This window comes from Lithobates pipiens, unplaced genomic scaffold (assembly GCF_037356315.1).
Source record: "Lithobates pipiens isolate NorthernLeopardFrog02 unplaced genomic scaffold, aLitPip1_a1.2 Scaffold_166, whole genome shotgun sequence".
NCBI classification, from domain to species: Eukaryota; Metazoa; Chordata; class Amphibia; order Anura; family Ranidae; genus Lithobates; species Lithobates pipiens.
The window spans coordinates 455,361-480,865 of record NW_027507752.1 but is presented as its reverse complement, the minus strand read 5'-3'; the positions used below and the strand labels follow the sequence as shown (position 1 = coordinate 480,865).

Here is a 25,505-nt window from a genome sequence, read left to right as displayed (position 1 = left end):
CTTGTGGTATTCAGTAAACATAGAATTCTCAGTCCTAAGCACTTCTGGGTTCAGTGTCAGTGTGGCCGGTGGAGGGTCTGGGCTATCCGTTTCCTAATCTCCTTCTGCAGCACATAGTGAAGGCATCGGAGTAGGTTTCATTCTCTGATTGTCTCCTTAAAATGGACCTGTCATCATCTCTAACATTGTATTACACTGATGGGCAAAAATACATGGTAAATAAAGGATACAATGATAACAATATAAAATTAAACAACATTCATATAGACATAATACAAATGCACACACGTGGGTACCATTAGAATGCAGGGGTGGACATTGGATCTCTATTTACAGGTATCCCAGGACATGTGAAAGGTTTATTAATGACCTAATTGTAACATTGTAATCATTGTAATAAATCACCATATAAAGTAGTAAGGGCTTTTAGTGTTTGTTGCTTATTTACTTTTTGCATGCCTTTTGATTTTCACTGCTTTGTAAAATTGCTCTTAAGGAAGCCTAGTGGAGGAGATAGGAAACATTCTTGAAGAAGAAATGAGTGAATTGAGTACCTACTGGCGATTAGTAAGAAGAAAAATGTAGTAGTTAGAGATGTGACCAGAAAATAAAGTTAGAGGTGTAGATGGATCAGTGTGTGGTTAAGAAGGGAATCAGGCTGGGCTTCCCTAAAGAGTATTTTCAGTTTTTCCAGATCTGCTCCCTGAGGTTAGCTGCAAAATTTGCTCTACATGTGGACTATCAGATGGGCCTTATAAATATGGGGAACAGGGTCCTGGGTTGGGGGGAGCTGGTGAGTGAGATGGTGGCATATTTCTTCATTGTGTTCCTTCTTCTTTTTCTACTTCTCTGTGCTGTTAGTGGGAAGTTTTCAAGTTCCATCCCTGGCCACCTCCATAAGACTCCTCGTCTTCGTTCCTTCACCTTTCTGCTTTTTATACCCTCATTTCTTTATGCACCATTGGACCATTTCTAGAGCATTGATGTTTACTTGAAGTGTTAGGAGTTACAGAATATTCACACCCAAACTTTACTTGGTTAATAATTTAGCTTTTTTAATGACCAAAATTGAATTGTATTGAAGTGCAGATATAATGTCAACAAATACAGAACAATGTGAATATCTCTTAACTGTAACAATAATACATTACACTTACTGGATCACTACTGGTTTATCGATACTTCATTGAACATAATGCATAATCTGTATTGCATTCTTTTAAAACCAATAGAAGTGTTGGTATGAAGATGAACTTTACACTAGTTTAGTGTAAATCTGCCATCTGGCACACCATACTGCCGGACATTTTTTTTTGTCTTCCCCTCAAGGGTGCAGGGTGATTTTGTTTTCCCTACAGGATTCAACATCCATCAATTTGGTCTTGTTTGAGAGTATAGTCGTCTTTCTCTCATCTCCCCGCCACGTCACAGCTCCAGGTGGAAGAATAGTGGACCTTCCGGCAATTTTTTCGGGCCTCAGTTATTATCTCTCTCTCTCTCTCTCTCTATATATATATATATAACTCTCTCTCTATATATATCTCTCTAACTCTCTCTCGCTCTCTCTCTATATCTAACTCTCTCTCTCTCTCTATATATATCTTACTAACTCTCTCTCTCTATATATCTCTCTAACTCTCTCTCTCTCTATATCTCTCTAACTATATCTCTCTAACTCTCTCTCTCTCTATATCTCTCTAACTATATCTCTCTAACTCTCTCTCTCTCTATATCTCTCTAACTATATCTCTCTAACTCTCTCTCTATATATATCTCTCTAACTATATCTCTCTAACTCTCTCTCTCTATATATCTCTCTAACTATATCTCTCTAACTCTCTCTCTCTGTATATATCTCTCTAACTCTCTCTCTCTATATATATCTTTCTAACTCTCTCTCTCTATATATCTCTCTAACTATATCTCTCTAAATCTCTCTCTCTATATATCTCTCTAACTATATCTCTCTAACTCTCTCTCTCTATATATCTCTCTAACTATATCTCTCTAACTCTCTCTCTCTCTATATCTCTCTAACTCTCTCTCTCTCTATATCTCTCTAACTATATCTCTCTAACTCTCTCTCTCTCTATATCTCTCTAACTATATCTCTCCAAAGCCCCATACACACTATCAGATTATCTGCTGAGTTTTTCCTTCAGATTTACCAAAACCATATAATAGGAGGACAAACCTTGGGAGTTTCAATGTGTATGCAATCAGGCAGGCCCTTCTACTACTTGGTTTTGGTAAATCTGAAGGAAAAACTCAGCAGATAATCTGATCGTGTGTATGGGGCTTAAAGCCCCGTACACACGAGAGGACTTATGTCCGACAGACTTCCGAAAGAGTTCTGCCGGAGTTCTGCCGGAGTTCCGACAGAGCTCTGACTGACTTTTCGACTGAGCGGACTTGGCCACACACAATCACACTAAACTCCGACGGATTCGAACGTGATGACGTACGACTGGACTCGAATAAGGAAGTTCATAGCCAGTAGCCAATAGCTGCCCTAGCGTCGGTTTTAGTCCGTCGGAATAGCACACACACGAGCAAATTTTTCGGAGGGACCGGGTACGGCGGAGTTCCGTCAGAAAAATTTGAAGCATGTTCCATTTTCTAAAGTCCGTCAGACTTTGGTGAATCAAAAGTCCATTACAGCCCACACACGATCGAATAGTCTGACGGAATCAGTCCGTCGGACTTTGGATGTTGAAAAGTCCGGTCGTGTGTACGCGGCATAACTCTCTCTCTATATCTCTCTAACTCTCTCTCTCTATATATATATATATCTCTAACTCTCTCTCTCTCTATATATCTCTCTAACTCTCTCTCTCTCTATATATCTCTCTAACTCTCTCTCTCTATATCTCTCTAACTCTCTCTCTCTCTATATATCTCTCTAACTCTCTCTCTATATCTCTCTAACTCTCTCTCTCTATATCTCTCTAACTCTCTCTCTCTCTCTCTCTCTATATCTCTCTAACTCTCTCTCTCTCTCTCTCTCTCTCTATATATATCTCTCTAACTCTCTCTCTCTAACTATATCTCTCTAACTCTCTCTCTATATATCTCTCTAACTCTCTCTCTATATCTCTCTAACTCTCTCTCTCTCTATATGTCTCTAACTCTCTCTCTCTCTATATCTCTCTAACTCTCTCTCTCTCTCTATCTTTCTAACTCTCTCTCTCTCTCTCTCTCTCTCTCTCTCTATCTCTCTAACTCTCTCTCGCTCTATATCACTCTAACTCTCTCTCTCTCTATATCTCTCTAACTCTCTCTATCTCTCTATCTCTCTAACTCTCTCTCTTTCTCTATTTCTCTCTAACTCTCTCTCTCTCTATATCTCTCTCTCTCTATTTCTCTCTATATATCTCTATAACTCCCTCTCTATATATATATAATCTCTAGCTATATATTTGATTTGAATTCATTCCTTAACCTAACCACCATCTGGGGTGGTTAGCGAAATTTCCCTCGCAAAGTACTTTGAGATTTGATTTGTAGCACAGTTGTTTCAGATTTATTGGCGGTCATCTCTATGAACTACTTACGTTCTATGAGATAGCGATGCCGCTCCAAGCGTGTTGGCATCTCTAATAACTTGGAAAGAGAATGCCCTTAAAAGGGATTGTGCGGGTAGGGGTATGAGTAAGGGATAGAAACGAAAGTACTAAAGTATATAAAAAAACAGACAAATTTTATTACAAAATAACAATTACAAAATACAATTTAAATATTCATACAATTATAGAATAGGATATATATGCATATACAGTTGCTTGTTAGTTGGATCACATATAGACTCCAGAAAGGGGGGTCATGCAGAATATCTCTCTAACTCTCTCTCTCTCTATATCTCTCTAACTATATCTCTCTAACTCTCTCTCTCTCTATATCTCTCTAACTATATCTCTCTAACTCTCTCTCTCTCTATATCTCTCTAACTATATCTCTCCAAAGCACCATACACACTATCAGATTATCTGCTGAGTTTTTCCTTCAGATTTACCAAAACCATATAATATGAGGACAAACCTTGGGAGTTTCAATGTGTATGCAATCAGGCAGGCCCTTCTACTACTTGGTTTTGGTAAATCTGAAGGAAAAACTCAGCAGATAATCTGATCGTGTGTATGGGGCTTAAAGCCCCGTACACACGAGAGGACTTATGTCCGACAGACTTCCGAAAGAGTTCTGCCGGAGTTCTGCCGGAGTTCCGACAGAGCTCTGACTGACTTTTCAACTGAGCGGACTTGGCCACACACAATCACACTAAACTCCGACGGATTGGAACGTGATGACGTACGACTGGACTCGAATAAGGAAGTTCATAGCCAGTAGCCAATAGCTGCCCTAGCGTCGGTTTTAGTCCGTCGGAATAGCATACACACGAGCAAATTTTTCGGAGGGACCGGGTCCGGCGGAGTTCCGTCAGAAAAATTTGAAGCATGTTCCATTTTCTAAAGTCCGTCAGACTTTGGTGAATCAAAAGTCCATTACAGCCCACACACGATCGAATAGTCTGACGGAATCAGTCTGTCGGACTTTGGATGTTGAAAAGTCCGGTCGTGTGTACGCGGCATAACTCTCCCTCTATATCTCTCTAACTCTCTCTCTCTATATATATATATATCTCTAACTCTCTCTCTCTATATATATCTCTCTAACTCTCTCTCTCTCTATATATCTCTCTAACTCTCTCTCTCTATATCTCTCTAACTCTCTCTCTCTCTATATATCTCTCTAACTCTCTCTCTCTATATCTCTCTAACTCTCTCTCTCTATATCTCTCTAACTCTCTCTCTCTCTCTCTCTCTATAAATATCTCTCTAACTCTCTCTCTATATATCTCTCTAACTCTCTCTCTATATCTCTCTAACTCTCTCTCTCTCTATATCTCTCTAACTCTCTCTCTCTCTCTATCTTTCTAACTCTCTCTCTCTCTCTCTCTCTCTCTCTCTATCTCTCTAACTCTCTCTCGCTCTATATCTCTCTAACTCTCTCTCTCTCTATATCTCTCTAACTCTCTCTATCTCTCTATCTCTCTAACTCTCTCTCTCTCTCTCTATTTCTCTCTAACTCTCTCTCTCTCTATATCTCTCTCTCTCTATTTCTCTCTATATATCTCTCTAACTCCCTCTCTATATATATATATAATCTCTAGCTATATATTTGATTTGAATTCATTCCTTAACCTAACCACCATCTGGGGTGGTTAGCGAAATTTCCCTCGCAAAGTACTTTGAGATTTGATTTGTAGCACAGTTGTTTCAGATTTATTGGCGGTCATCTCTATGAACTACTTACGTTCTATGAGATAGCGATGCCGCTCCAAGCGTGTTGGCATCTCTAATAACTTGGAAAGAGAATGCCCTTAAAAGGGATTGTGCGGGTAGGGGTATGAGTAAGGGATAGAAACGAAAGTACTAAAGTATATAAAAAAACAGACAAATTTTATTACAAAATAACAATTACAAAATACAATTTAAATATTCATACAATTATAGAATAGGATATATATGCATATACAGTTGCTTGTTAGTTGGATCACATATAGACTCCAGAAAGGGGGGTCATGCAGAATATCTCTCTAACTCTCTCTCTCTCTATATCTCTCTAACTATATCTCTCTAACTCTCTCTCTCTCTATATCTCTCTAACTATATCTCTCTAACTCTCTCTCTCTCTATATCTCTCTAACTATATCTCTCTAACTCTCTCTCTCTCTATATCTCTCTAACTATATCTCTCCAAAGCACCATACACACTATCAGATTATCTGCTGAGTTTTTCCTTCAGATTTACCAAAACCATATAATATGAGGACAAACCTTGGGAGTTTCAATGTGTATGCAATCAGGCAGGCCCTTCTACTACTTGGTTTTGGTAAATCTGAAGGAAAAACTCAGCAGATAATCTGATCGTGTGTATGGGGCTTAAAGCCCCGTACACACGAGAGGACTTATGTCCGACAGACTTCCGAAAGAGTTCTGCCGGAGTTCTGCCGGAGTTCCGACAGAGCTCTGACTGACTTTTCAACTGAGCGGACTTGGCCACACACAATCACACTAAACTCCGACGGATTCGAACGTGATGACGTACGACTGGACTCGAATAAGGAAGTTCATAGCCAGTAGCCAATAGCTGCCCTAGCGTCGGTTTTAGTCCGTCGGAATAGCATACACACGAGCAAATTTTTCGGAGGGACCGGGTCCGGCGGAGTTCCGTCAGAAAAATTTGAAGCATGTTCCATTTTCTAAAGTCCGTCAGACTTTGGTGAATCAAAAGTCCATTACAGCCCACACACGATCGAATAGTCTGACGGAATCAGTCTGTCGGACTTTGGATGTTGAAAAGTCCGGTCGTGTGTACGCGGCATAACTCTCCCTCTATATCTCTCTAACTCTCTCTCTCTATATATATATATATCTCTAACTCTCTCTCTCTATATATATCTCTCTAACTCTCTCTCTCTCTATATATCTCTCTAACTCTCTCTCTCTATATCTCTCTAACTCTCTCTCTCTCTATATATCTCTCTAACTCTCTCTCTCTATATCTCTCTAACTCTCTCTCTCTATATCTCTCTAACTCTCTCTCTCTCTCTCTCTCTATAAATATCTCTCTAACTCTCTCTCTATATATCTCTCTAACTCTCTCTCTATATCTCTCTAACTCTCTCTCTCTCTATATCTCTCTAACTCTCTCTCTCTCTCTATCTTTCTAACTCTCTCTCTCTCTCTCTCTCTCTCTCTCTATCTCTCTAACTCTCTCTCGCTCTATATCTCTCTAACTCTCTCTCTCTCTATATCTCTCTAACTCTCTCTATCTCTCTATCTCTCTAACTCTCTCTCTCTCTCTCTCTCTATTTCTCTCTAACTCTCTCTCTCTCTATATCTCTCTCTCTCTATTTCTCTCTATATATCTCTCTAACTCCCTCTCTATATATATATATAATCTCTAGCTATATATTTGATTTGAATTCATTCCTTAACCTAACCACCATCTGGGGTGGTTAGCGAAATTTCCCTCGCAAAGTACTTTGAGATTTGATTTGTAGCACAGTTGTTTCAGATTTATTGGCGGTCATCTCTATGAACTACTTACGTTCTATGAGATAGCGATGCCGCTCCAAGCGTGTTGGCATCTCTAATAACTTGGAAAGAGAATGCCCTTAAAAGGGATTGTGCGGGTAGGGGTATGAGTAAGGGATAGAAACGAAAGTACTAAAGTATATAAAAAAACAGACAAATTTTATTACAAAATAACAATTACAAAATACAATTTAAATATTCATACAATTATAGAATAGGATATATATGCATATACAGTTGCTTGTTAGTTGGATCACATATAGACTCCAGAAAGGGGGTCATGCAGAAGATATGATCACAAAAATCCCAACGTGTTTTGGAAATATGGGGGAATAGGGATAAACGTATTCATTTCCTTCCTCGGGGGGGTTAAATGGAAGCAAACTGTTATATGTTTAATGAAGAAAAAAAGTTTGTAATTCAGTATGATGAAACATACAATAAAATGTATATATGTATATTTACTTAACATAGCAACAATTGTATGAACATAGCAGAACAAATCAGGACATGGGATAAGAATTATACTCACAATTACAATATCCGCTGTGGAATAATGCACAAGCCACATCGAAGATCGACAGAGCCTCAGGTCTCAAAGGATGTTTAGACATCCAAAGACACAGAATTCGGCCATTTAAATATCTGGTCATCAAACTAGTAAACATTGAAAAGCCCTAAACTGGGATGTTTCCAGGCTATGCTTCAACGTATGCCGTGGTGTGCATTGCCTCCACCATCAAAGCAGCAAATCCCAAACTCTCAAGGAACAGCCATAATGTCAGGGAACCATCAATCTGACACAGAAAAATACATCTAGAATGGTATCAATAAATATATATATATATATATATATTCTTAATAATGAGTCATTTTTGCATATCACTTGCAGTCAAATAAAAAAAAAAATATTGTAGTATATCAAAAATCCCAAATCTAGCTGAATTTAAGCGAAGAAAATAAACTATATAAAATATATAAAAAACTGGAAGTAAAAAATTAGATAAAAACTTTCCTTGCAACAGACATGCACAATAAGACTCATATACAAGCTTTTAAACTCTGAAGGAAGCGCTCACCTTGTTACCACAGACTGAATGTGTGACCGAATCCTGGCTGTGCAGCAGAAAACTGTTGCATAAGGAGAGTATTTAAGACAGGATGGTCAGGATAGTGATTCGTTAATTCGTTTATTAAAGTAAGCTGGAACAAGTCTCTAATAGCTGCCCTCCTCACTCACAACTACAAGTGCAGGCTCTGCAATCGTATAGAAAATGAGCTATGATTAAGCATCTATATTGATGTGAAACGCGTTAGCCTGCCTGTGCCTTTCATCACCATCAGGTAAGAGATTTTGGATCTTCTGCACTGTTTTGCCACAAATAAAAAGGTGTTATTCGGAGTGCGGCCGTTCAGCTTTTTTCTTTAATTTACTTAGGTTCTATGGAAAGGTTTCTTTGTTGATCCTAGTTGAAAATTACAGTACTATGTACTGATGTTCATTCAGTTCTTGCATTATATGTTGTTTTTTAAATGTATGTTAATACATTTTTCATATATTATTTTATATGCTACGTTTGAGGTGTGACAGTGACTCATTAAAAGTCCCGGGGGCTTATTCATTTCGCTGTTTACACTGGTTTACTCTTCTTTGGATCCAAATGGCTCTAGTGAAAAATGGCACAAGGGGAGCACATGCAGAAAATAGAGAGGAACCAAATTTTCACAAAGTCTTTAGTGATGTTGCAGCTGCTATGGGGCTCCAGCAATTATGGGCACTCTAAACCTAAAGCAAAATGTTGACTAACAGATTCCAATCTCTGCAGCGTTCTATAGGCTGCTGCAATGACAACCGGCTTTTCAGCTTCTACCCGCGTACACGGAGCCGAGATTCAGCATCAGCTAAGAAGAGGAGCAGCAAATTGTGGAGTGAGACCTATGACAGCGCACGGGAGGAGCTGTCCACCCGCGAGATCAAACGTCAGGAGGTGAGGTCCAACCATTCCATCAATACTGTTACAAAGGCCAGTTTCTTCTTTATCGTTTATTAAAGAGTACAGTTATCCTAAACTAAAATGTGATGTGCCCGGCCAACTATGATCTTTTTCTAACCTTTATACACCTTCCAGAGCCAATATATCCTTTCTGTCTCCCACTGTGGCCTTAAAGAGGAAGTAAACTCTCCCACTCTGATGCTTCTTTTCATTTAGTCCATTATAATAAGTCATTATCAGACTATAGCCACTGTAATCAGCCCAAATCACATTACTTACTGCTTAAAGAAACTTTAAAAAACTTGTTTCCAGGGGTTAGGCAGCGCCATCTTAAGTATTGTTTTCTGAGTCCACAGTGGAGTGTATTTCCGCCCTTACATTGAGCACTTCCTGTACTGTTAACCAAGCCTCCTTCTCAATCCAACGTTTCTATGGCAACCCTGCTTCCCTGTTCATAGCTGACTTGTTTTATTTCATAGTCTTTACTTGTGCTGATTATCTAGTGTTTGCCTGTGTGAGCTTCAGCTGTTAAGACTGCAGTACTGCTGTCCCATTCCCTGGTTTACACTGTATGTGAGGTCACATGGTGTGTAGGAGGAAGCTCTGAGTGATTAGCAGAGTTCAGTGTTGTGCCGTAGGAAGTCCTGATAACAGATAGATAAGACATAGAGAGTGTGCCGTAAATCAGGGGAGATCTGGGCATGCTCAGTGACGTTTTTCTAAAGAACAAAAAGGATTACAACAATACTAAACAAGTAAGGAGATATCTACCAGCCGTGTTCATTAGGGGTTTTTATGCTGATTCACATGGGACAAAGTTGTGGGGGGGAGGTTTACAACCACGTTAAAGAATATGTAAACCCAAAATTTCATATTCCTGATATGTGCTTGTTGTACCATATACTTGTATGGAAAAGTATCCTCTTCACTTTGTATGGCTTTCCTTGTGTGAAATCCCTTGTGTTCCTGCTCCTCTGCTTTCCTATTAAGAACTGACCACACTAAGCGGGAGAACACATCCCCCCCTCCCCACAGCCATTCAGTGGGAAGCTCAGTGTGCTGCTTCTTCCCCCAGCTCTTATGCAGATGAGAACAGAGGGCATGTGTGATCACTTATAGATAAAGGGGAGAAAAGGGTATTTGGTAATGTTTTATCAATATATATATATATATATACACATATACACACAAATGTTTTGGCTTTCATTTACAAGGTGAGTGTTTACAATCACTTTAAAGCGATGTTCCGCCCCCCCTTTCAAAAATTAAAAGTCAGCAGCTACACATACTGTAGCTGCTAATTTTTAATATTAGGAGACTGATCTGTCCTGGAGTCCAGCGATGTCGTCTCTCCAGCCAATGTTTACATCAGCTGTCGGGTGCTGCGCCGCCATTGACAGTAAGGGAACCTGGTGGTGCATCCTTGTGACTTCAGAGCCGGGCCCCTACTGTGAATGTCTGAAGCGAGCTGCGCTCTTTTACTGGGCCGTCAGCAGGGGAAGGAGGAGGGGCCTAAACGTTTGATGCACCTTGCGCCGGCGAGGTCCAACAGAAGTGAGGACAGGCAACCTGTCAAAAGCAGGTACCCGCTCTCCCCCCTCTTCTGCTTATCTGAATCCTTCCCCCCCCTCTCCGGTGCCACATTTGGCACCTTTCGGAGGGGGGAGGATTCAGATAAGCGGAAGAGGTTCTGTTCAGATCTCTCTTAAACATATTAATAATTAAAATGAGTCACACCTCAAACATAGTACACAAAAAATATATGAAAAATGTATTAACATACATTTAAAAACAACACATAATGCAAGAATTGAATGAACATCAGTACATACCGTATTTAACACGTGTCGGCGTATAACACGCACCCCAAGTTTAGGAGGGAATTTTAAGGGAAAAAACTTTTAGGAGGGAAATTTAAGGAAAAAAAACTTACATTTAAATGCCCTTCAATGCAGCCTTATCAGTGTCATTTGCAGCCTTGTCATACAGCCTGTCCTCATTGCAGCCTTGTCATGCAGCCTGCCCATCATTGCAGCCTTGTCATACAGCCTGTCCTCATTGCAGCCTTGTCATGCAGCCTGTCCTCATTGCAGCCTTGTCATGCAGCCTGTCCATCATTGCAGCCTGTCCTCATTGCAGCCTGTCCATCATTGCAGCCTTGTCATGCAGCCTGTCCTCATTGCAGCCTGTCCTCATTGCAGCCTTGTCATGCAGCCTGTCCTCATTGCAGCCTGTCCTCATTGCAGCCTGTGCATCGTTGTCCCCTTAGTGTTAGGTTTTATTTTTAAAAATGGCGCCCGGTAGTTCTCGGCCGCCTTCGGCCGTTCTCGGTGGCTTTTGGCCGCACTCGGCAGCTTTAGGCCGCCTTCAGCCATACTCGGCGCCTTTTGGCCGCACTCGGCGGCTTTAGGCCGCCTTCAGCCATACTCGGCGCCTTTTGGCCGCACTTGGCGGCTTTAGGCCGCCTTCAGCCACACTCGGCGGCTTTCGGCCGCTCTCGGCCCTTCTCTGCCGAAGACGGCCGAAAGCCGCCAAGAAAGGCAGAAGGCAGCCGAAAGCTGCGAGAAGGGCCGAAGGCAGCTGAAAGCTGCCCAGAGCCCAGAAATCGCAGAGGATCGGCGTATAACACGCACCCGCGATTTCCCCCTGATTTTAAGGGGAAAAAAGTGGGTGTTATACGCCGATAAATACGGTATGTAATATTCAACTAGGATCAACAAAGAAACCTTTCCAAAGAAGCTAAGTAGTTCATAGAGATGACCACCATCGATCTGAAACGACGGTGCTACAAATCCCACAGTCAATCTCGCTTCTTCAGGAAAGGCACAGGAAAGGATAGTTAGTTGCAAGGTACTGGCCACCTTCCACCCGGATGGAATGAATTCAAATCGAATGTATAGCAATATCATTCACGTTACTTCAGCACCATTTTTTGTTTTTCCTTCATTATATTGTGAATTTATGAGCACTTTTTTTTTCTGCTGCTATTCAGTTGGCAGGGACCTTTACTTGCAGTAGCACCGAGATACTCCAGGAGAGTTAAACCAAGATATCTAGTGTTGTATGCAATGCAAATTTTGCAGGTTCTGTGGAGTTAATTACCTTATACTTCTGCATTGTAAGTTAACTCTACTTCCTCATAATACAGCCACATCCCTAGGTACTAGACCCTCTGTAAGGGCCAGTTCACACTACATTTTCTGCATTCTGGATGTGTTTTGCATGTGCGTTTACATGCATTTTTTATGTGTTCTGGTGCGGTTTTTTTTTCCCCTCCTTTTTTCCCTTCATCTCAAGTAAGGAAATGTGTGTTTTGTTACGTTTTTGATGTGTTTTGTCCCGTTCAATACAGAAAAAAATGCAGCATGTTCTACTTTTGTTGGCTGCACTGGAATGCACTGGACTGGTGTGAACTAGGGCCAAGTTAGATTACTGTTCATGTGTTTTTGATGCAGAATAAAAATGCACCAGCCCCAGGTTCTGTAAGTCACATGCAATATAATTAGGTCCCGGGGGTTTCTTCTGTGTAATGAATGATCTCTATTCACTCTGCTGTATATATGACAAATATAATTCACACACAGGTGATCTTCGAGCTGATGCAGGGGGAGCACATGTTGATAGAAGACCTCAACCTGGTCAAGAAGGTAAAAAACCTGCAAGTATTATCCTCTTATGAGATATAGAGGACCTCAACTAATGGTAACCGACATCACCGCTCTGTATGTAATGCTAGAGAAGAGTCTAGATAGAGTCATGGCCAAAAATATTGGCACCCCTGCATTTCTGTCAGCTAATGCACCACTTCACCCAGAATATTGTTGCAATTACAAATGTTTAGGAATTCTCAAGTGTATTTCTTTTGTGTGTATTGGTGTGACACAAAAAAATGGAGAAACAAAAAGCCAAATCTGACACATTTCACACAAAACTCCAAAAAATGGACTGGACAAAATTATTGGCACCCTCAATTTAACATGTGGTAGCACACCTCTTGGGAAAAATAACTGAAATCATATTGCTTCTTGTAACCATCATCAAGTTTCTTACACCTCTCTACTGGAATTTTGGAACACTCTTCTTTAGCCAACTACTCCAGGTCTCTCAGATTGGAAGGGTTCCTTTTCCCAGCTGCTGTTTTGAGCTCTCTCCACATGTGCTCTATGGGATTTAGATCTGGACTCATTGCTGGCCAGACAGTACTCTCCGGGGCTTTGTCTTAAACCATTTCTGGAGCACTTTTTGACGTGTGCTTTGGGTCATTGTCCTGCTGTAAGACCCGTGACCTCTGACAGAGACCCAACTTTCTGACACTGGGCCCTACATTGCACCCCAGAATTCTTTAGTAGTCTTCAGATTTCATAATGCCATGCAAAACGGTCAAGACATCCAGTGCCTGAAGCAGCAAAGCAACCCCAAAACATCAATGACCCTCCAACATGTTTGACTGTAGGGACTGTATTCTTGTCTTTAAAGGCCTCATTTATTTTTCTGAAAACAGTAGAATGATAAAAGCTGTCATTTTTGTTTTGTCTGTCTACAGCACATTCCTCCAAAAGGATTTTGACTTCCTTGGGTACGTTTTGGCAAACTCCAATCTGGCTTTTTTATGTGTATGTGTCAGCAGTGGGGTCCTCCTGGGTTTCCTACCATAGCGCCCCCTTTTCATTCAGATGGCGACGTATAGTGTGAGCTTACACAGTTGTACCCTGTGCCTGAAGGCCAGCTTGAATTTGTCTGGAAGTTGATTGAGTTTCTTTATCCACCATTTGAAACAATACTTTGTTGCAATCTTTGATCTATTTTTCTCTTTCGCCCACGTCCAGGGAGATTAGCTACAGTTCCCTGGGCTGTAAACTTCTTGACAATGTTGCGCACAGTGGACACAGGAACATTAAGATCTCTAGAGATGGACTTGTAACCTTGAGATTGTCCATGCTTTTCCAGACAATTCTTTGCTGCTCTTTCTCTTTTTCATGCTCCACGTGGCACACGGAGACACACAACAGAAATGTTGAGTCAATTTTCCACCATTTTAACTGTTTGCCGATGTGATTTCTATATTGTCAGCACCTGTTAATTGATATAGGTGAGTTTAATTATAAATTACAGGAGCATCACCAAACTTGGAATGCAATTATTTCTTACAATTTTGAGAAGGTGTCAATAAATTTTGTCCAGTCCATTTTTGGAGTTTTGCGTGGAATGTGGTCAGATTTTATTTTGTTTGTTTCTCCTCTATTTTTGTGTCACACTAATACAAACAAAAGAAATAACCATGGGAATGCCTGAACATTTGTAATTGCAACAATTTTCTGGGCGAAGCGGTGCATTATATGACAGAAATGCAGTATTGCCAATGTTTTTGGCCATGACTGTATGCTTCAGGTTTGTCCGGAGACTGGAGGCATGCTGCAGGATTTAGGATATTGCATGAGACTGCTAGAGATCACTGTTATGTGTATGAGTGTGAATATGTGGGCTTCGGTTGTAATATAGATATCCTGTATGGTCTCATATTTTATATCGGGCTCTGTGTAGTCCCCATGTACTAATTTTGTTACCCTTGGGTAATGTATCTGTGGATGTTACCTATACTCTTTTTCTACTTTTGTAATAGTTCTCTTTTTTTGTATGTTTATGCAAAATCTTAAACACCTCTTAAAGAGATACTGTTATTACAGCGCCCTTAGCCCTTGTACACACGGTCGGAGATTCCGACAGCCAAATCCGTTGGATTTTGTCCGTCGGATTTTGTCCGAAACATTTGCATACACACGATCGGACAAAGTTGTCAAAAAATCCGATCTTTCAGAACGTGATGACGTAATTTCGTTACGACGGGACTACGTTCAGGCTAGTAGCCAATAGCTTTGATGTAGAAATTTGATCTGAGCATGCGTGGCACTTTGTCTGATCGGAATTCTCTACACATGATCGGAGTATGTCCGATCGGACCAGTTTGTCGGAAAATATTTCCAGCAAGTTGGAAAATTTGGTCCGACGCATATTCCAACGGAAACAGTCCGATGCAGACCACACACAGTCGGATTATCCGACAACGCGGTCCGATAGGACACATTCCGATGGATTCTCCGACCGTGTGTACAAGGGCTAAGAAATCAAACTGGTGCTTCCGCTGCTGACTGCTGAGAGCCAAGGGATGCACAGCAAGTACTAAAGGGCATCCAGTTTGGCCCCAACTTTTTATATAAATCTTTTGCTGTTTTAACTTGTCTAGCATTAGTTCCACCATCCACAAGTTAGATATGGAGTTTCTTTGGTATATGTTGGTACTGTTGACCCCTCTGTAAAGGCCCCCCCCCCCCACCCGTCTCTGCCGTGTAAAACCTGCTCACCAGTCATTGTTGAATTGTTCTTCTAGAACTACTATGAGCCCATGCTAAAACTGGCGATCATGAGTGAGGAAGAGCTGAACCAGATATTCGGCATCTTGGACTCCCTGCCCGCATTGCACCAAGGTGAGATGGTCATTAGATATGCAGTACTGGTGGTTGTGCATTTGGACACTGGAGGAAATGCAAACGGTTGGTGTCATTAGTTAGGTTTAGGTATAAATTTATAGCATGCCAACAAAATTTCAGTGGAATGTCATGGAGATCACCTCTGTTGTCTCTTGAATGTTTGTTAATGTATTATATACTGTTACTACATAGACAATAAAAAAAACTCTGAAAGAGACCACCGTACAGAGCAAAATGAAAGTGGAGGGCCACCCTGTAAAAAAAAAAGCATTAATATTATTAAAAAAATGTAAAAAAAATAACATTTGAAAAAAAAATTTTTTTTTACTTGGTCAGAAATCCCTGTTGCTAGGCAGTCTTCCTAATCTGCCTTCTTCCTGCTCCTCAGTGATTTTCAGTCTTCTGGGTAATGGGGCGCGATGTGTTCTGGGAACTGTGTGTTCCCTAACACAGCGCGTCCCATTCACAAAGTGACACGTGACTCGCGCATGCGCAGTAGGAAATGGGCAGTGAAGCCGCGAGGCTCCACTGCCTGTTTCCCTTATTACGAATGGTGGCGCGAGAGCCGAGGGACATGTCAGCCTCGGCGGCCGACATCACGGATGCCCTGGAAAGGTAAGTCTCCTTATTAAAAGTCAGCAGCTACTTTTTTTTTTTTAGCTGCTGACTTTTTAAAAAAAAATTTTACAGCTGAAACACCACTTTAAAGTGGCACTGGATACAGTGCCTTGAAAAAGTATTCATACCCCTTGAAATTTTCCAATTTTTGTCATGTTACAACCAAAAACGTAAACAAAATGTATTTTATTGAGATTTTATGTGATAAACCAACACAAAGTGGCACATAATGGTGAAGTGGAAGGAAAATGATAAATGGCTTTCAATTTTTTTTTTACAAATATCTGAAAAGTGTGGCGTGCATTTGCTGCAATTAAAGCTGCAAGTCTTTTTTGGGGGTGTCTCTAGCAGCTTTGCACATCTGGAGAGTAAAATGTTTGCCCATTCTTCTTCTTTGCAAAATATCTCAAGCTCTGTCAGATTGGATGGAGAGCGTTTGTGATCAGCAATTTTCAAGTCTTGCCGCAGATTCTCAATTGGAATTAGGTCTGGACTGTGACTGGGCCATTCTAAGACATGAATATTCTTTGATCTAAACCATTCCATTGTATCGCTGGCTGTACGTTTAGGGTCATTGTCCTGCAGTATTTTGCAGACTCTAACAGGTTTTCTTCTAAGATTGTCCTGTATTTGTCTCCATCCATCTTCCCATCAACTCTGACCAGCTTCCCTGTCTCTGCTGAAGAAAAGCATCCCCACCACATGATGCTGCCACCACCATGTCTCACGGTGGGGATGGTGTGTTCGGGGGATGGACGGTGTTGGTTTTCCCCACACATAGCGTTTTACTTTTAGGCCATAAAGTAGAATTTTGGTCTCCTCTGACCAGATCACCTTCTTCCACATGTTTGCTGCCCCCTCCCCCACATGGCTTCTCACAAACTACAAACAGGACTTCTTATGACTTTCTTTCTCCAATGTCTTTCTTCTTGTCACTCTTCCATAAAGGGCAGATTTGTGGAGAGACGACTAATAGTTGTCCTGTGGACAGATTCTCCCCCCTGAGCTGTGGATCTCTGCAGCTCCTCCAGAGTCACCATGGACCTCTTGGCTCTTCTCTGATGAATGCTCTCCTTGCCCGGCCCGGTCAGTTTAGGTGGACGGCCGTGTCTATCTCCGTGAGGTGATCAAAGCTTGGGAGATTTGTCACCCTATAATAGGGAGTGCCGGAACAAGGACCCTTCTCTTTTGTTAAAGTTATGGTTTTAACATTCGTTAATTATATTGAAACGCTTACATGAGATTTTAGTAATTGGGTGTAGATCTACTTTTGTCTATATTTGGATGGATAAAGTTAACTTCTCATAGAGATGGAGTTTAATGGAATTGAAATGTTCTCTGTGAAGCTGCCTGGCAATGGGATTTTTTTTATTCACTAGGAGAAATTATCTCTCCTCTCCTTTTATTCCAGATCTCCTAGACCGCCTGCTGAAGTTACGCCGTGAGGATGGGACAGTCAATCTAGTGGGGCCGGCAATGCTGGAATGGGTGAGCAGAATCTCAGCCTGGTGACTCTGCACCAATCAGGTTTCCAGCCCTTCACCGTCTGATCGTTACACTGACAATCAACAAACACTATTTTAAAGCAAATTTTTAATATGTCTTTCCAATGTGGAATATGATAATAATGATTGAATTATTTGAGTTGCATTGAATGAGGCATCCCAGGTACCTGTCTTTGTAATCCAAAATTTTAAGGATCCGATTCCTAACCTGTAGTTTGGATAAGGGGAGGCACAAGAAGCAGTTGGTGATGTTAATCTGGCCACACTTTACTATTATCTATGTAATGCAACAGACCTGCCTGATTGGATACACATTGAACGGCCCTCATTTGACATATAATCTAAAGGAAAATTTACACAATCTGAATGGTAGATCTGAAATGAGGGGAAGCTCTGCTGATTTTATCATCCGATCATGTGCAAGCTAAAATGCTGTTTTTTTATTTTCCTTGCATGTCCCCCTCGGATCTACAGTCAGAGCCGGTTCACACAGGGGCGACCCATTGGGCGACTTAGCCGCCTGACAAGTCGCGTCCCGCTCTATGCAATGGAACCGTTCTAATCGGAGAGACTCAAGTCGCTCCAACTTAGAAAAAAGGTTCCTGTACGACTTTTGGGGCGACTTGCATTGACTTCTATACAGAAGTCATTTCGCAAGCCGCCGCTAAAGTCGGATACCGGTCGCCTGAGGCAGTTGCGCTGCAAGTCGTGCCGCCTCAGTGTGAACGAGCTCTAACTGCACTTCCAATTGCACTTTCAAGTGAGCTTGCAGTGCAACGTGGATTTGCCTTTAGTAAATAACCCCCACAGTGTCAACAAACATTAGATAATCATAAATGTGAAACCAATGTAAAAAAAAACACAATATGAACAGAATATCAAAAGAACTCAATCAATCAAACGAGATCGTGGCAAAAGTGAATGTAAATAGTCCCAAAAAAAAAACAGTTCATAGTGGTCTATAAAGACAAAAGCAAGATCTTCTGTGTGTAGACAATCTTCCAAAGAAGTAGTGAGAAATCCTTCACTAACAACACCACGAACGACACCCAACCTGTGCTGAGTAATAAATCTGCTTATCAGATAAATTTGACTTTCTTGATCATACATCACGGGACACAGGAGCTTCATTACATAGTGGGTTATATAGGCACCTCTGGTGATTGGACACTGGTTGACCCAATTAAAGAGAATTCCTCCCCTATATAACCCCTCCCATTAGGGAGGCACCTCAGTTTTTTCGCCAGTGTCTGGTCGATGGTCACGTAAAACTTAGCTCTATGCGGGTCCCGGCGAGGGCCGAAGGGCTACAACAAACCGGATCCATACCTCGGGCCGATAATTGACTCCCAAGATGGTATGGTACCCGGGCCTCGTCTGCCGAAGACACGAGGTTTTGCCTGTAAGTCCTCTCCATTGGAAGACTGGACTCTGGGACAACCAGACTTGGGGTACTGTTTACTCAGGGCGCCCGTAAGTTCTGGCAGAGTTTTCTACAAGGCCCAGGTAGGAGAATCTTTTCGTAAGATTCCCAGATACGCCTGAAGGTTGGCTAACAATACCCGCCGTGATGGGTGAAGGCTGGAATTGGTCTGAAATCAGCAATTCCTGCGGCGGGGAACAGGTATGGGAAGTCATCCTATATATTTAATATATGAATGGATTTCTTCATTTTGAGTAGTTGTATGTCTTACCTGGTTTCCACCACTTGAGGGAGTAAGAGCAAGCCTGATGCATACTTACATGCCTTTCAAACAAACACGCTCAGTGAAATGCCTGGTCCTCCCAGCTATCACGTTTCCTTGCAGTCCCTGCCACAATACAAATAAAAAAGGGGTCCCACGCAGATCAGGGGGTCCCAGGTCACTCCTTTTGGGTTCCCCTTCCCCCCTCCGGATCCCGCGGTCCTCGTGCACGCGCGCGGGCGCGTGCACGCGCGCCGGGCGCGCTCCCGGCCTAATAGGGAGAGGGGGGGGGGTGTGGTTGCCAGCTGTGCACAATCAAGTGCTCCAGACTGCTATGCAGGCGCCAAAACGGCCGTTTTTAAAAGCCCAGAGCGTCAGGGGACTGTAAGGTGAGACACAGGAGCTGTGGGCTGTAAGCATCCGTGGGATTGGATCCAGGCGAACCTTAAGACACCTACTCAGCATCATATTGTGCAGTTAAGCTTATATTGATTTATTGTGAGACTTTAAGCACAACAAAGTGATTGCATTTTACACTAGTAACTCTGCTTTGTAGCTCAGTACTATGTCTCCTCGTAAGAGGGTTTCAGGGGCAGGTAACAAAAGCACTGGCAGTTCACCGCCTAGGTCTAGGGGTTCTAAAGGTGCATGCAGATTACCATCCCCCTCTGCAAGAGTGGAGCCTGCATCTCAAGACGAGTCAGTGCCCCTTTCAGGCTTTGCAGCCTCTCCTAATGTCGCAGCCCCGGTCTATGTCACGGAGGACTCCCTTAGGGCTTCATTGGAGAGTTTTGAAGGGAGGATAATGAATTTTATTTCTGCTTCCCTAAAAGATAGCAAGAAAAGGGGTAGATCCCCTCCCTCTGCTGAGATTCCTCTCTCAGACAGTTGCTCTGAAAATGAGGAGAGATCCCTATCTTTGGAAAGGGATCATGAGCAGTCGGATCAGTCAGAGGATGAGGAGTCAGTCCCCTCCTCCCAGGCACTCAGAAAGCAGGTGCAGTATTACACTGAATTGGTGCGTACCACGTTCAGAATGCCAGCTGCTGAAGTCGCTACATCCTCTGTCTCTTCCCTGGGAGTCAGAAGGGCCCCACAGACTGCTTGTTCCTTCCCAATTCATCCTTTAATGGCTGACTTGATGTATAAGGACTGGGGACATCCCGATAAACTGTTTACTCCTCCCAAGAGGTTTTCTATGTATTATCCCGTGGAGGAAAGTTTCACCAAGAAGTGGGGGGCCCCATCTGTGGATGCGGCTATCTCTTGTGTGAATAAAAACCTAACTTGTCCTTTGGATAATGCGCAGGTATTTAAGGATCCAGCTGACAAAAAGCTGGAAACCTTGTTAAAAGCCTCCTTTTCCATGGCCGGCGCTGTGGTGCAACCTACAGTCGCAGCCGTGGGGTTGTGTCAGTTCCTTAAGGAACAGGTTAAACAGATGTTTGAACTCCTTCCTAATGAGGAAGTAGAGAAATATGCAGAGATGCCTCACATCTTATGTTTCATAATTGATGCGATTTTGGATTCTGTCCAACAAGCATCACGTTTGTCCCTCATGCTGGTACACATGCGTAGGGCTCTATGGCTAAAGAATTGGGCTGCTGAGATGTCATGCAAGAAGCATTTGGCTGGGTTCCCATTTAAAGGGGAACGGTTGTTTGGAGAAGAATTAGATAAATTCGTCAAAAATATTTCGGGAGGTAAATCTACACTCCTTCCAGTCAAGAAGAGTAAACGTCCTTCTTTCAGGCGTACTCTCTCTCCTGAAGCGTCAAGCTCTAAACAGTGGCGACGGCCTTCGCAGCCCTCCTCGGCTGGAAAGCCTCAGGGCCGAGCACAGGGACAGAAAAGGACTTGGGGGCGGAAGCCTGCCAAGCAGACCTCCAAGACATCCTTGTGAAGGGGCGCCCCCGCTCGGCCGAGTGGGGGGAAGGCTCCTGCAGTTTGCAGGCGCCTGGCGGGAAGAGATTCAGGACAAATGGGTGATCTCTTCAGTATCTCTGGGCTACAAGCTAGAGTTTCAGGAGATTCCACCTTCTCGTTTTCTAAGGTCAAGGATCCCCAGGGATCCGATAAAGCAGAAACCGCTATTTCTGGCCTTAGATCAGTTACTATCCCAAGGTGTGATAGTAGAAGTGAGCCCGAAAGATCAGGGTTCAGGTTTCTATTCGAATCTCTTCACCGTTCCAAAACCAAACGGAAGTGTCAGACCTATCTTGGATCTGAGAGACTTAAACCAGTTTCTACACATCCAGACCTTCCGGATGCAGTCAATACGCACTGTGGTCTCCTCCCTGCAAGGAGGAGAATTCATGGCATCAATAGATATCAAAGACGCATATCTCCATGTGCCAATATTTCCCGCACACCAGAAGTTTCTGAGGTTTGCGGTAGAGCAGCGCCATTTTCAATTTGTGGCCCTGCCGTTCGGCCTAGCCACGGCCCCTCGAGTCTTCACGAAGATTCTAGACCCTCTCTTAGCAATCTTAAGAGTTCAGGGCATAGCCGTCATGGCTTACCTAGACGACTTGCTTCTCGTAGAGAGAACTGCAGCGTGCCTAAGTCGCAGCGTCACCAAAACGCTAGAACATCTGGGCCGCCTAGGTTGGATTATAAACCTAGAAAAGTCGTCTTTACAACCGACCACCAGGTTGGATTACCTGGGTCTGATTATCGACACCACTCAAGGCAGGGTGTTCCTTCCAAAACCAAAGGCCTTGGCCATTGGAGATCTAGTGCACCTGATTCTGGGCAGAAGATCTTCCGCCATTCGGTTGTACATGAGACTGTTGGGAAAGATGGTCGCCTCTTTCGAGGCCGTTCCATTCGCCCAGTTCCACTCAAGGCCCCTGCAAAGATGCATCCTTGCGATTTGGAACAGGAAGTCCCAATCCCTGGATCTTCCTATGCGTTTATCCCCTCGGGCACGCAAAAGTCTTGTCTGGTGGTTACAGACCAAAAATTTGCTGAAAGGCAAAACCTTTCTTCCCCTCTTATGGAAGATTGTCACCACGGATGCCAGCCTGACAGGCTGGGGAGCCGTGTTGCAGGAAACATGCTCGCAGGGAAAATGGTCTGCGACAGAAAGTCTGCTGCCCATAAACATCTTGGAGATTCGGGCAATTTACATGGCACTCAGAGAGTGGTCTCACAGACTGCGAGGTTTCCCAGTTCGGATTCAGTCCGACAATGCCACCGCAGTGGCTTACATCAATCACCAGGGCGGTACCAGAAGTCTGGTGGCCCAAAAGGAGGTGAATCGCATACTTGTCTGGGCAGAAGAGCATGTTCCGTGCCTCTCTGCAGTCTTCATCCCAGGAGTGGAGAATTGGCAGGCAGATTATCTCAGCCGCCAGCAGTTGTGCCCAGGAGAATGGGCTCTGCACCCCGAGGTGTTTCAAGACATATGTCACAGGTGGGGCACTCCAGACGTGGATTTGTTTGCGTCCAGATTCAACAGGAAACTGGACAACTTTGTGTCAAGGACAAGAGATGCACTTGCTCAGGGGTCAGATGCTCTGACAGTTCCCTGGGATCAGTACAATCTGATCTATGCCTTCCCCCCGAACCCGCTGTTATCGAGGTTCTTGGGAAGGGTCAAGAGGGAGACGAAGCCGGTCCTTCTAGTGGCCTCGGCTTGGCCCAGGCGACCATGGTTCGCAGAAATCATGAAGTTGGCAGTGGGCAGGTCATGGACCCTCCCTCTCCGGCCAGATCTGCTCTCACAGGGTCCAATCTACCACCCTGCTTTACGCAGTCTGAATTTGACGGTCTGGCTGCTGAGACCCACATTTTGAGAGGCCGTGGTCTTTCGGGGCCAGTCCTCTCCACTCTGGTCAATGCCAGAAAACCGGCCTCCAGGCGTATCTATTACAAGATCTGGAGGGCATATGTTTCCTGGTGTGAACCCAGGAGATGGCATCCCAGAAGGTATGTCATTAGCAGAATCTTGGCCTTTCTCCAGTCAGGCCTTGAAATGAATTTGGCCATAAGCACCATCAAGGTGCAGATTTCGGCCCTATCGGTCTTTTTTCAAAGATCGCTTGCATCACATTCCCTAGTACGGGCTTTTATCCAGGGGGCTATGCGGATGAGACCGCCAGTCAAACCTCCGGTATGCCCATGGGATCTGAATTTGGTTCTCTCGGCCTTAGAAGCCCAACCATTTGAACCTCTGCATCTGGCTTCCTTAACTCTCCTGACAAAGAAGCTGGTGTTCCTAGTAGCCATATCCACGGCTAGAAGGGTATCAGAATTGGCAGCTCTTTCCTGTAAAGAGCCCTATTTAATTATCCATAAGGACCGAGTGGTCATGCGTCCCAACAGGTCCTTCCTACCTAAGGTAGTTTCAGGTTTTCACCTGAATCAGGATGTAATCCTACCATCCTTTTTTCCAAACCCTCAGTCCATAGAGGAAGAATCCTTACACACTTTAGATGTGGTTAGAGCAATCAGTCTTTATCTTCAGGCAACTGCTCAGATAAGAAAGACTGACTGTTTATTTATTCTGCCAGAAGGCCCTAAAAAGGGTCAGGCAGCGTCAAAGTCCACTCTCTCGAGGTGGATCAGACAGGTTATTTCTCAGGCCTATGATTTAAAGGGGAAGATTCCTCCTTTTCAGGTGAAAGCGCACTCTACTAGGGCTGTAAGTGCTTCTTGGGCAGTGCATCACCAGGCCTCCCTGGCTCAGTTCTGTAAGGCTGCGACTTGGTCATCAGTCCACACATTCACCAGATTCTATCAGGTGGATGTCAGAGGGCAAGAGGATATCGCCTTTGGGCGTAGTGTTCTGCAGGCTGCAGTTTAGGTCCTCAGGTCCCTGGCGGTCTTCAATTATGATCTGTGTCTCCCTCCCCTCAACCTGAGCATTGCTATGGGACATCCCACTATGTAATGAAGCTCCTGTGTCCCGTGATGTATGATCAAGAAAATAGGATTTTTATATACAGCTTACCTGTAAAATCCTTTTCTTGAGAGTACATCACGGGACACAGGGCTCCCGCCCCTCTTGGGTTTTACGTGGTTTCTTATTGCTTTGCTACAAAACTGAGGTGCCTCCCTAATGGGAGGGGTTATATAGGGGAGGAATTCTCTTTAATTGGGTCAACCAGTGTCCAATCACCAGAGGTGCCTATATAACCCACTATGTAATGAAGCTCCTGTGTCCCGTGATGTACTCTCAAGAAAAGGATTTTACAGGTAAGCTGTATATAAAAATCCTATTTTTTATTACAAAGAAAGTCAAATAGGCCTTTGGTAGGATAATGCCTGCTCCCATATGGAGACTGGAGATGTACATAAGAAAAACGTCCTCTCCGGGGTTTAGGGATGGGATATATGGAAAACAACAAGGAGATCCATAGCGGAATTCAATTTATTAAAAAGCGAAAACATACAAGAAAGCCAAGAGGCCGCTTACATTTGAGGGTGCCAACCCAGCACAGGGGCTGCTAGCTCTGTAGTAGTCTCCTCTCTGGCTCCTGTGTGCTCCTGCAGCAATCGCTAGTTACTGTATGCACAAGTAAGTTACTTTAAAAGAAATAAACTTGATGGTGGACCTAACAAGTGACAATGCCATTTCGTTAATTATGGTTTATGTATGTCTTATTGTCTTAGTGATTCACATCACAACTTCATTAATACCTTCTTTTTTTTTTGTATGATTTATGGTTTTGTGCATCACTGACCCCACACATGCACTTGATCTGTGATGAGCAAAACCATAAATCATACAAAAAAAAAGAAGGTTTTAATGAAGTTGTGATGTGAATCACTAATAATTAACTAAATGGCATTGTCACTTGTTAGGTCCACCATCAAGTTTATTTATTTTAAAGTAACTTTTTTTGTGCATACAGTAACTAACGATTGCTGCATAAGCACACAGGAGCCAGGGAGGAGACTACTTGCCTCCAATGGGGAAAAACCAATGCCAGTGGAGTGGCAGAACCTGGGGGTGCTCAGAAAAGTAGCACTGGATCAGTGTCGGGGGGGGGGACTGCGGTGACCCCCAACCTCACAGCACAGAATGTCAGGGGATGGAACATGTAGCCTTGATGCTATCCTGGGGAGAGCGGCAGCACTGGCAGTCAGGCACCGCTGCAGTTGGCTGGGGGAG

The 25,505-nt window shown here is 43.2% G+C and overlaps 1 protein-coding gene across 1 annotated transcript in view; it reads left to right on the top strand.

Annotated features, from left to right (window-relative positions):
• The window catches only part of LOC143986495 (rho guanine nucleotide exchange factor 3-like), a 62,243-nt gene that overhangs the window by 22,190 nt on the left and 14,548 nt on the right, over positions 1 to 25,505 (top strand). Inside the window, exons 5-8 of the mRNA XM_077484837.1 lie at positions 8,924 to 9,085; positions 12,676 to 12,738; positions 15,477 to 15,573; positions 17,606 to 17,682. Coding sequence (XP_077340963.1) covers positions 8,924 to 9,085; positions 12,676 to 12,738; positions 15,477 to 15,573; positions 17,606 to 17,682 — 399 coding nt within the window. The remainder of the gene's footprint in view (positions 1 to 8,923; positions 9,086 to 12,675; positions 12,739 to 15,476; positions 15,574 to 17,605; positions 17,683 to 25,505) is intronic.